Here is a 12,500-nt window from a genome sequence, read left to right as displayed (position 1 = left end):
CCTCAAAATGTAACGGTTCATTGTATGCTCACGTTGTCTTCAAAACCTGAAATGTGGTCATTTGCCGTTATTGTTTTGTGGATTTCGTCAAAAAATGTGCATAAATGCGTGCAGCACGTTTATTTTTCCCCTTTTAACCAATGATTGTCCAGTTTTGCGACATTGCCGTAGCCGTCGTCGTTGCTTGAACGCCTTAATGACAGTAGTGTAGCAGTCTTTACGTGTAGTGATGGCATATTTTTCTCTCTGGCCACTGTCAATTTTCTAATGTGCCTCATTACTTTATTGTTTCTCATTTTAATGTCACCTCTTTGTTTACCTAAGGGTTTGAACTCTTGCATTTTTGACTGCAAGTAATTAACTGCTGCGTTTTTATTTTGTGACCTTTAAAAGGGATGTCGGCCCAAGTAAGGGCTACTCGTCGCCCCATGTTAACGTTACTATTTTGTATTTGGTAGGTGATTGACTTGTAGTGGCACCATGTAGCGAGCAGTGTGACTGCTATTTCCATAGGTCACGCAATGCAGACCACAGTGTGACCTGACCATTAAAATAAAACACGATTTTAAAACAGCTGTGTTTTGCAATTGACATGCTTGACAGTTTTGAATATTAAAATACTTCGGGTGAAAATAATTTTTACTCAATTTAATGGCCGGAACTAGACAAATGCTTTGTATTTCAAATGTACCCGCGCGTTGGCGCATGGACTTTCTTTTTTTTTTTTCGTCTTTCTGTATTGTTTTCTTAATCTCCTGTTTATTTGTTACAGGGTGGAAGTGGGAGTAATTCTGCGGTCAGGCCCTCGTTTCATTTAGGAATACTGTGGAAGAAATAAATCGAAACTATCGGAAAGTGAGAACAAAACGCGCCATTCTCGCCCTTTACCACCTCATTTCTCTTCCACTCTCTCCAAATGAGGTCATGTGATAAGAAATACTTAAGCGCGCTGAGCATGTTCAACTTTGACTTTTGGGCGGGGGGGGGGGGGGGGGGGGGGTGGGTATTATGGAAAGACCAGTTTAAAATTGGGATTGTAGAGTAGACGTTACAAAAATCACAAATAATGGAAAAAACATGATCGCCTGAAATCGTCACAATGAAAAAGTATTTCAAGTTTATTTTTCAGCCTTTCTATTAATAGATCTTTATCATCAATACAGAAGTTATCTTGACTTTTACGTCTTTGGTTTTGTGCAGCATCCTCAGGCAAAAGATATTAAAAAGCGGTCTCATTTTTTAAGCCAGATTGGATCAATTTTAAACTATAACTAAATGTGGGTTTGACTATTTTGGGATCCCATATTATCTTTTATGATCTTTCTTAGTCAGCCAAAGTGTGTCCTTGGATGGCAATGGCACCTGTGTGTAACCTTCGCAGCTTCTTGCAGAATAGCACTGTTACATCTTGGGGCGAATTGCTACATCAACGAAAATAGGCCATTTCCGAGTTCATGTCTGCCTCTTCTTCAAAGCGAGTCTAAGTGAGAAGCTTTTGTGATGGTAATTCTACTTTACATATGAATGAAAACTAATTTTCATTACAAAAACTTCACGCTTAGACTCGCTTTGAAGAGGAGGCAGACATGAACATTGCCTTAAGACCAACCAACGTTCACAGGGTCTCACCATTGTCGTCATCTAAAAGAGACCCTGGAAACGAGGTTGGCTTTAATACGTGGCTGCTGATGTGAAATCGTAGTTCTGGCGGATGATCGCCTTTGTTGGTTATCAGTTTAATAATTGTCAGATCTAATGCTAAATCCTACTAATTTGTTGTAATGATAAAGGCTATCTGCATTCTTACACGATTCTGGCCTTCGACCAGTGACAACATTTACAGCACTCAAAACTTGTTAATTTCATTCTCAAAAAGGACTGATTGTCTTCTTGTTGCTCGTATTTTGCTCAGGATTTTCAGGAGATTTGGAAAATTATTTTTCGTGTTAATTAGGTGCAAATGTTTAATTTAATGAAAGACATCCCCACAAATATCACTGGTGAAATGTTGCCGCGCCCTTTTTAGACGCAATCAATCTATTTTCTGCATCGGTTATTTTTAGACTGGGTTTTTCTTGCAGAGATTTTGCAGTTCAGCGTGATAGATAGTAGGCGGTCATCCACAAACGCTTGGGGTCAGTGACATTTAATCTATATCTCACTGCTAATCAAATGATTTTTATAGTTCATTGAGCAAGGACATCAACAGATCATCTACTCGCTTGCTTATTTGCTCGAGACGGGAAAAGATCGTTCCCAACCACATTGCGGACCGAAGCACGAGAGCAGAGAGGCAATAACGTCTGGTAACTCAGAGAGAGTAATTACGGCTATCATACCTACATGTAAACTTTGAATGAAAGCTCCTTTTTGGACGAGGCGAGGAAAACAGACTCAGTTTCGTCAGTGATAAGTCTATTTTGCAACGAAAGCGACGTTTTTAAGTCGATTTCTCGTTTTCTCAAACAAACAAAAATCAATGCTTCGAAGAAGAGGTTCAGCGCCAGCAGTTGTTCTCCAACAGCATTTCTCGGAGCAACGAGGTGTTCTGTTTAAAGCGGATCGCATAATCCCGCCGACAGATCCTCCCCGGCTGTCAAAGGCTCGACGCAAGAAAGATCAACACGAGTGTGGTTTTAGTCCTCCACCACTCACTCTCGGAGATAGAAGGACGAGCGGAGACATATCATATCAAAGTTTGGAACTCTACGATAGTCCCTCTCCAAAATGTCCGAGCCCTAGGTCCCCTGACTCGCCGAATTTGAACAAAAAACCAATCAAACACCGACCAAAGAGAAGAGACAGTGAGCCCTTTGTTCCTCAGGGCTCAAACGGCCCTGCCAATGCACGCAATTCTTCAAGCTCGCTTCAGAGACGAAGCAGTTCTTTCAGGGATTACAACATCGTGCTTCTTGGCCAAGGAGGTGTTGGCAAGTCAGGTCGGTAAATATTTTTGTTTATGTACACTTGACCACTAAAGGACAGAGTAAACACAGCGTCGATTCAGAAGTTACATAAGGCAGTGGTATTGTAGAACGCGCTGTTTAGTAGCTTTCATTGAGGTCATTTGCATGAACCCTATAGGTGTTAATCATCAGAACAGAAACAAATGATACGATTAGAATAAAGAGCTAAACTTTACCGTTGAAATTTCTAAATTGGACAATTGTCATGTTGATAGCTGGCGAGGGTTTACAACATCTCGCAGCGAGTGTTGTAATGTCACACTCCATTGCCTTGGTTGGACATTGCATTCTTTGGTGAAACAATTCGGATGATTACATAACCACATCCAGTCCTCATCATGTTGTTTGATTTTTATTCTCTCTGACGATGTTGGTTTAAGATAAGAAATTGCTCGAATGCCAGGACTGTTATGAAACACCGCCTCTGCAAGGCAATTAAGTTCAAGCTTCATTAAGTCAATTAACTTTTTAGAATGCAAACACGAGCCAATTAAGTGAGTCGAAAGATGGGCAAGGCACGGAAGATTGAGATCACAGGAAACCGACAAACAAACAGATCTTGATTAATGCATTTGAAAATAAATAATCTCCTTCGCAGCTTTCCACGCGAGGTTTTGATGATTAACATGGATGCTTGATTATTTTCCCCATGAACAAACCATAGTCCTTCGTTGAAAACGGATGGGTGTCAATTGCAATTAAATAAATGGCACTCAGTCACTACAATTATGTGCAATATGCCCGATGTTGACCTGCGATTAAGCGAAAGCAAAATAAATGAAAATCACTCGACGACAGTCGAGTCGACACTGATATTGGTCCAGAAAAATCTGCTCGAAAGTTTTTGTTTATTTACTTTTTGAATAATTTGAAAAAAGGATGGCGTCTCCAAAAACTCCGTGGCAGAGCATCCGAACCAGTAATCGTATGGTCGTAGATTCCCGACTATTGCAAAGGAGCAATCGAATTTTTTTTCGAGTATCCCCGAGTATTATGCCAAAAGTAAATGGGATGTTTTTTTCGTGTCAATTTATTTCGCAGCTCTCCTGGTTCGATTTACAACAGGAAGATTCATCCACGAGTACGATCCAACTTTAGGTAAGTTTGCTTAATTGAGAGATGACTGAATACAGAAGCAGTTATCTGGTTGTCTCCTGGCCCGGATCGAAGGAATTCTCTTCAAAGAGTACGAATAGACCATTGAAACATGGTAGATAGAAAAAACGGAAAACAGGTCCTTTTCTGTGCCTTTCTGTATCTCTGTGTCAAACACCGCTTGACTTAGAGCTATTTCATTTGGCTTGCTATAGCCTCATATATGCACCATACTCGATCGTGTTTGATAGCCGGACAAGTTTACGGGAGAGAATTTGAAACTACGACGGCTTCGGCAACGGCCACGACACTAAGGGCGCGTTCGATTGACCGTATTCCGGAATAGGAATACATGGAATAGAGGTTAGAAATCCTTCGTTTTTGCTGAGATTCATATTAATATTGTCAAACATCTGCTAAAATGCTATTTTAAACATAGCTTTATTATCTGTGTTTCTGCAAAACGCCACACATGGTGTTTTAAATCATCACTCCACGTATTCTTATTCCGGAATAGGGTCAATCGAACGCGCCTCAAGGGTGTGTTCGATTGACCGTATTCCGGAATAGGAATTCATGGAATATAAGTAAGAAATCCTTTGTTTTTATGGAGATTCAAATTTAAATTGTGAAACACTTGCTAAAATGCTATTTTAAATACATTTTTATTGTCCTTGTTGCTTAAAAACGCCAAACATACCTTTTAAATCATCACTTGACGTATTCTTATTCTGGAATAAGATCAATCGAACGCATCCTAAATAAGAATATCATTTTTTACTTACTACTTACTTCTAACTTACTTATTTTATTTAAACACGGTAAAGCCTTTAGTAGTTATACAATAGCTATAGTACAGTAGCTATAATACAGTAAAAATATAATACAGTTAATACAGTTAAATATAATACAGTTTCATTAAATATACCATATTCGTATTCTCAGTATTGGACTGGAAATGCAAGCTAGCTCCAGTCCAATACTGAGAATACGAATATGGTCTGTTAGCGCCTCAGTGATAAATTTGGAGAGCGCTGTTACAGTTTAAATTGATTTATTAAAGAGGAAAAATACATTCACTGCACGTGCAGCACGCATTTTAGCACATATGTTTGCGGTACTCTCCATGACAACGATGTGAAATCGTCAAGTTTGAGATTTTCACGCAAACGTGAGCGTACAAAAACAAACCTTTCATTCTATTTTTTTGACTCTGAAACCGATCGTACCAACAAAGTTTATTTTTAGCATACGTCGCCCACATTGCAAGACATTAACGAGACGGAATAGTCTCGAAAGAGATACGACAGTGCAAAGTTCTATTTTGAGGTGACGTTTTCGTCCACGTCACTGTCGATCTTTTAAGATCTACGACTTAAAAAGTCCCTAGCCCCTGCTCAGTTTGCGGTACGACGTGAAATCTCCAAATTTGAGGCTTTAACGTAGACTCAACTTTGGTCATTTCACATTGTTCAGGAGGAAAACGGCGAAAACATGCACCAAACTTAAAACGGACGTGAATAATCCTGGCGGCTTAGCCTGGATCAGTTCGAACCCATAACCTCTGAGAAGTCAGTGCAGTGTTCTACCACCTACTCAGTTGAAGCTAGTTGAGAGCCGATCAGTTTGGATCACGGCCTTCGGCCGACACCGAAAATTCCCGCCGCACGCGAGAAAAACCTCAGGTACCCAGGGTAGATCAGTTTCAACTCTAGGATTCAATTCAAGAATCACGATCAGGATCAATCCTCCGTTTTTAATCTATAACCCGAACTTTAAATATATATGCTGATTTATTCTTGTCAGTAAATTAGATCGCGAGCAAAAGGGGACGACAGACAATTTCAGGGTTATCAAGCTGTTTTTGAGTTTTTACATGTTGTCCGGAAGATGTTTGACGGGAAATGACTTCAGCGAAACTACGTAAATGGCAGCTGGAAGTCGAGAGGTCAAAATAAGGGGCAACACGTAGCGATTTACTGTGTTTAATAAAAGAAGACTTCAAGCGAGTTTATTTGGTTGTCCCCGATAGTGTTAACCTTGGAGTTCGATTTCTCGTGCTCGGTTGTTCAAAAGGGATAACGGTATCCAGTGGATAAATCACTATCCAGCTGATAACCATAGCAAAACCAATTAAGTTATCAAGTGGATAATGATTTATCCAGTGGAGTTAGCGCTATCCACCCTTCGAACAACTGGGGGCGTGGAGATTACGTTGATCGGGATAAATTTGACCGCAGAGGAAGTTGCCTTGTACCTTGGCGCGTCTGCGGTTTTTGTTTAAGTTAAGAACATCAGATATCGAATCTTTACACTCCTGTCTCCACAGAATTGACGTATGATATGTGCTATGAAGTTGACGAGGAGCCCGCAGTATTGCATATCACTGATACAGCGAGTGCGGTAAGTCTCAATAGCTATGTTGTGTAAGAACCTGTAAACTTTCCAAACAGTCCAAGTTGCAACCTCGTTCCCAGGGTCTCTCATCTCCCCAGGCGTTAAGATAAGAGACCCTGGGAACGAGGTTGTCCAAGTTGGCAGCGTCCTACTTTGACGAAAGACCGGTTCACTAGGAACAACTTTGTTAACTTCACGGTAATAGTAATCCGAACGTATTGTCAATTGGTTAGCGCTTGGCAAGTGCGCGCATGGTAGAATCTGAATTGGGGTGAACGCAGAGTGGATCAAGGGGCTTGAGGTTGGAGAAGCTAAAGAAGTGACGGTAATACAGTTTCCGCAGCCGTATCAGTCTGACCTAAAGATTGTCCTCAGCACATAACCACGTTGTAACAAAAGAATGATGCATAGAAGTATACTGTAATGGACCAATTAGCACTGAGCACTTCATGAAGTGTTCGCGCAAATGGATGAAAGGACTTTCTATAGGAAAACAAACTCAACATTCGAGGTAAACATTGGAATTATAATGGCCTAATATTTTTTCAGGGTTACAAGTGATCCTGAAGGTACATAATAGGTACACTCTATGCACCTTGCTATGATTGGTTGAGGCTTAAGATCGCCATTTTCTTCTGCATGGGTATACTTTTCTAATCACCATGGTATTTAAGGGGCGTTCGATTGACCGTATTCCGGAATAAGAATACATGGAATATAAGTAAGAAATCCTTCGTTTTTACGGCGATTCACATTAAAATTGTCAAACATCTGCTAAAATGCTATTTTAAACATATTTTTATTATCCTTGCTGCTTCGAAATGCGCCAAACATACCGTTTTTCATCATCACTCCATGTATTCTTATTCCGGAATAGGGTCAATCGAACGCGCCCTTAATGTAACTACTTTTTCATGCTTAAGTAATATTTTTCCTTGAACAAATTTGAATTGTTTAATTTCAGAGAGATATATTTTTCCATTTGATATTTATTGATCAAAATTCTTGAGGCCATAAATTTTGGACAGTACTTAGTCAAACTGTTTCACTTTAATCTCTACTATTCTTACTTTTCTACTTAAAATAACCTTTTGTAAAAAATGATTGTGGAAAAAAAAAAGATTATCCAAACTTCTTGCCAATTATTTAAGTTCAGCTTTTCTTTAATTTACATTTACCCTTTAGTAGAGATTGCTGTTTAGTTTATTACGTTTATATCTTTTGTAAATAGGCAAAATAAGTTAAATAAAGTTAAAGGGAAAAAAATGCTAAAGTAATATTATCTTACTTCTCGCCTTTTTTTAGAATGAGCCCTTTTATCTCAGCCAAAACGAAGGTTTCATCGTTGTTTACGCCATTGATGAACCACGGACATTTCAGACGGCAAAACAACTCATCAAGCTTATCCGCGAACTAAAGAAACAGCGAGGCCAACACACTGCCATCGTGCTTGTGGGAAATAAAGTAGACCTGAATCATTCTAGGTCAGTTTCGAACACAGAAGCGTTGGAGTTTGCTTCGAAACACGAGTGCTTTTTTCACGAGACATCTGCAGCTAACAATATCAACGTAAAGGTCGTTTTCCAGGATGCTGTGCGACAGTTGAGACTGTTTCAGTTGAATAGGAGGACAAATGGACCCATGAACTCGCTCAAGAACTTTTTTTCGAGATAAACTTCAAACTCAGTGAGCTGTTAAGGCGCTTTCCGTTCTGTGTAAATTCGGCTTTGAAATGTGACTCACGCGACTTTTTGATTTTCAAGAATCTTGACTCCGTCCAGTCGTTCAAACGCTGTTTAACACTAATGCGGCATTAAATACCATCCCAGGTTTGGATCTCCAAAGTCGAGAAAGCCATAACATTTTTATTCTGCATGAAAGCCAAAGTCTAGGGACACTTTCCATTGACAGAACTGACCAGACCGGGCATTTGGAAGAACTATCTCTACAACGCCTTCAAATTAACACACTTCGAGAATAATACAGGATTTTGAACAATTGGGCCCAAGGCTGTCCTTTTTTTTTTTTAGCCGTGAAAGAGAAGAGCTACCCTCGTCGGATCATGCGCAGACATAAGACCCAGGGCCCGGTTGTTCGAAAACCGATTAACTTAATCCAGGATTAGCGTAATCTTTTGTTTTAAGTTTTAACTTTTCGGTGAAAGTTTCTTTTGCTTATTTTTGTTTTTCAAGAACGACTTCTTCTAATGTAAAGTTTTGCCGAATTTTGGCTTTGAACAGCACTTGGGAGTAAAGAAATAAACTCCTTCGTTAATTTTTAATCTGAGATTAGCGTTAACCGGCTTTTGAACAACCGCGCCCAGGGGTTCTCTCGACGAGCGGTAACAGGGCCAACACAGGCAAAATTTTCGCGCCAATCAAGGAATTACGTCAGCTTCTTGTAAACATGACGATACAAAAGGAACAACAATTTAGTTACATGGAAAGGGACTTCTCGACATAAGCGGTCGAACTGTACCTGCTTCAAAGATAGCCCCAACCATCGCGAGTTTTAATTCCAATACTTTAAATTCGAGAGAGAATGGACGTTGAGTGCACAACTACAAAGAGATGGGTGGTCCACGCGTAAATAAACCACTCGAAGTTCCGGCTCCTTTAAAATTCGCTTCTTCTCCGGGTGTACAAAAAGATGAAAACGCCTGTTCAGTTGGACGGAATTTTTCGCGCCCCTAACTGTCTACTTAACATATTCCAACTTACCTTTCGTTTTACGGTGCGATCCATTCAGAGGAATTTAAGAAATGACAACGGCCGGCCATGGCAATGACCACGCCAGAATAATTCTCGGTTTTCAGATGACGTCACGGCCGGCATTCTCTATTTTCGAATTCCCCATAATACACTTTGTTTGCCCCCCAAATTTTGCATAAACCATTGTTTTCAAATGCTCTTGGGAATATGCAGTGTCCCCAAGAGCATTTGAAAACAATAGTTTATGCAAAATTTGGGGGGCAAACAAAGTGTATTATGGGGAATTCGAAAATAGAGAATGTTGGAGCCCCTAAACAAAGAAACGGCGGCCATGTTGGAGCCCCGTCCAAATCCTCCGGGAATTCAACTGTATTATTACGCAAAAGTTTTCTTTTGTTTTCGTTGAAAAACATGGCTGTTGATCACGTGAGTGAAATAGGGAGCTTAAGCAACGACAACGGCGACGGCAACAAGAACGTCACAAATTTGCTTATTCAGTGGGCAAAAACAATAGCTTTGCACGCCCCGCACGTGCGTTTTTCAATTTTGTCCATTTCTTTGTATTTTAGAATGTTATGGTCGACAGTGTCAAATGCTTTTTGAAATCGACGAACAAAACGCCAACTTTATGGCCAGTGTCGCCTTTTTCCATGTTTCAGTGAGATACAGAAGCAGCGATTCCGTGGAGACTTCTTTTTTGAAACCCCATTCATTTCAATTAGGAATAAACAAGAACTTGTAATTTTCTTCAAGTACTACAAATTGCAACAGCCATAATTCTGCTGGTCTTTGGAAACAATTGCTCGCGCTTATTTATTCTAAATTGCACGAAAAATCATGTGACCGCCCGCACTAATAGGTTTACATGCCCTTACATGGAGACCGGTTCAGTATCGTGGGTAAAATTAAGATGGCGTTAGAAAGATTAGAGATTCTTTCCACAAGCTATTTATGGGATGATAGGGCTCAAACTCTGCACTGTGCCTAAGGAAATAAATCAACTTGGTTGACCGAAAATGTTTTTATTTGGTTTGGAAAATGTGATCAACCGCGAGCTGTGTTTTGTAAATACAATCGTTCACACTAACTCCATTATATGATGCACCGATCAAAGTTAGCGGCAATTTGTGTTGCTCTATGAACCGAAAAATACTTTCAAGACGATCGCCATGTCCGATGGTATATTGCGTGATGCAGTCACGCAGAATGTTTGTCAAACAGGCTGTTGGCTTGGTTCGGATACCAAGTGTCTTTTCTGCTGTTTCTATAGCAACATCTTGTAGATGTTTTGGGTCGACGGAGTCGGGTTGACCAAATAGGGAATGGAACCAGTGACCTCCCATCATGACCTGAAAATACAGCAAATTTGAAATGCTCCTTAGGAGAAAAATGACTGGTACACAGCATTATGGTGTCAGTCCATTTTGTCTCCAACACAATGATGCAACTTACAGTATAATTGGGGAAGATTTCAATGCTCGAAATGTTGGCTATGGATGGGCTATGGATGTTGGCTATGGATGGGCTTTGGTCAACGTAGTATCTAAACCCAGTTGATACCAATTCCTTATCTGTTTCTCCTATAAGAAGCGCCAGCATCGATGTTCCCCAGTGGACTTGATACACACCCTTTACACTCAATAATACACTAAGCACAAGTAAAAATGATCATATTAAGTTACATAGGGAGAAACATTTTAGCCCCTGGGGGCAGGGGGCCCCCATATAAAAAGGACAGGGGTGCTCATCGTACCTTTTAGGGGTTAGTTTTTGGTACCTCTTGGGGTGGTCAGCCTCAAAAAGTCCACATCAGAAGCTTTAGCGGTACCTTTTAGGGTACTGAGCTCAAAAATTATGACAGGAGACATTTGATAATTAACTATTTTTGAATTTTGTCTAATTAAAACCAATAATTTGGTACCTCTTAGGGGTGAAGAAAATTTCATGCCATGCCCACAAGACAGGACCTTGGTACCTCTTCGGGGTTCTTTTCAAAATTTTCGACGAGCACCCCGGTCCTTTTTATATGGGATGGGGGGGGGGGGGGGGGGGTTACCCTCTACAAGTACAAGTGAGCCCAAAAGGGCTTATCTTGCTTGGTATAAAACTTACAGTTAGTCTCGTTGTTGCTCCTCCCAGTCTGTTGTTTTCAGGAAAGGCACAAGAGTCAAAGATAATCCCAAGAACTTGGATTGAATCAGAAGAAGGCACTAAAAATCCAAATCCATCGACAGGCACAACATTGCCTTCGTATTCTAGGTTTACCACTGCCACTGTCACTGCCTGTATGTTTGCCAGGTCATTGGCAAGTGGTTCCCAGGCCTTTGGAAGCACCATTGCCAATTCATGTGCAGGTAATCCACTTATAACATGATCCACTCTGATCTGGTATTTTGGCGAAGTGACCATTAGTTTGCCGCAAGAATCAAAGTCGATTGAGGTACAAGGAGACTTGAGTTTGAAATCAACTCCCTTTTTCTGTAGAACTTCTAGTAACTTATCAGATAGGGTCTGTAAACCGCCTTTTAGGGACCACGTGCTCCAATGTTCTTTCTTAGCTTTTGATCCTAAGGTGCTTTGGACAGAAGCGTCAGGGTAAGCTGAGGTTGAAAAATCAAAATCAGGTGATAATGGTGCTGTACACGACTGATCACTGATTGCTACACAGCAAAACCTTATCTTAGTTTAAGGTTAAGATCAGGATGGGTGTTCATTTCAGCGTTACCATAAAGGAATCAACCTGGTTTTAGGGACAGAGACAGGCCTCCAGGAACACCCCTGAGATGAGGAGGCTCAGGTATTATGCTAACCACTTCACCACTATGCCTCTGCGACTTGACCTTAGATCCTCCTCGTAATCCTGCAATGGAATACAATGTAGTTTCCTGTCCAAGGGGTGTGGCAAGACTAAGTCACTGCGTACTCCAGATACTGGTAAGCCCCCATTGGTTTGCATACAACATTTTAGATATTAATGAAACTACTTGATGAGAACTACTTACCTGCTTTCAAACTGCTTTTCAGCACACCTCTTGTTATGGAACCATGTTCCTTTTCCAGCTCATATAAAGGAGGAAAACAAGATTTGAAGCTCAATAAACGAGCATCACCAGCAAAAATCCCTCTGCAAAATGGATCAGCAAAGTAGTCTGCTACCTTCCAAAGAAACAAAATACATGGAGCATTTTCTATGTATTTATATACATCATGTATGAGCCATTAGAAATAATAATTTGACTGAGAGGAAAGCTCTTAACCTAAAGCATGCCTTTTTTTTTTTCATACAGTGGAAACTGGTCATTCTGTGAAATAATTAACAATTATTCTTTAA

At 40.4% G+C, this 12,500-nt stretch overlaps 3 protein-coding genes across 3 annotated transcripts in view; 2 read left to right on the top strand and 1 right to left on the bottom strand.

The window, feature by feature from the left end:
* LOC138029858 (sortilin-related receptor-like) overlaps positions 1 to 573 on the top strand; it is a 139,973-nt gene extending 139,400 nt beyond the window's left edge. Inside the window, exon 53 of the mRNA XM_068877675.1 lies at positions 1 to 573. This exon is cut by the window's left edge and continues 1,790 nt beyond it. The gene's annotated coding sequence lies outside the window, so the exon portion shown is untranslated.
* Positions 574 to 1,027: 454 nt separating this feature from the next.
* Positions 1,028 to 8,739, top strand: LOC138029877 (ras-related protein Rap-2c-like). The gene is made up of 4 exons (XM_068877720.1): positions 1,028 to 2,939; positions 4,008 to 4,064; positions 6,391 to 6,464; positions 7,764 to 8,739. Exons 1-4 carry the CDS (start codon positions 2,480 to 2,482, stop codon positions 8,130 to 8,132), a joined length of 960 nt encoding a protein of 319 aa, XP_068733821.1. The 5' UTR covers positions 1,028 to 2,479; the 3' UTR covers positions 8,133 to 8,739.
* A 1,436-nt stretch (positions 8,740 to 10,175) lies between these two features.
* Positions 10,176 to 12,500, bottom strand: part of LOC138029869 (protoporphyrinogen oxidase-like) — a 7,594-nt gene continuing 5,269 nt past the window's right edge. Inside the window, exons 3-5 of the mRNA XM_068877701.1 lie at positions 12,172 to 12,325; positions 11,282 to 11,769; positions 10,176 to 10,518 (exon numbers count right to left, since the gene is read on the bottom strand). Of these exons, the coding sequence (XP_068733802.1) occupies positions 10,192 to 10,518; positions 11,282 to 11,769; positions 12,172 to 12,325 (969 nt within the window). The 3' untranslated portion in view covers positions 10,176 to 10,191. The remainder of the gene's footprint in view (positions 10,519 to 11,281; positions 11,770 to 12,171; positions 12,326 to 12,500) is intronic.

Source organism: Montipora capricornis, chromosome 13 (genome assembly GCF_036669925.1).
Source record: "Montipora capricornis isolate CH-2021 chromosome 13, ASM3666992v2, whole genome shotgun sequence".
NCBI lineage: Eukaryota > Metazoa > Cnidaria > Anthozoa > Scleractinia > Acroporidae > Montipora > Montipora capricornis.
This window is presented reverse-complemented; position numbering and strand designations above follow the sequence as displayed.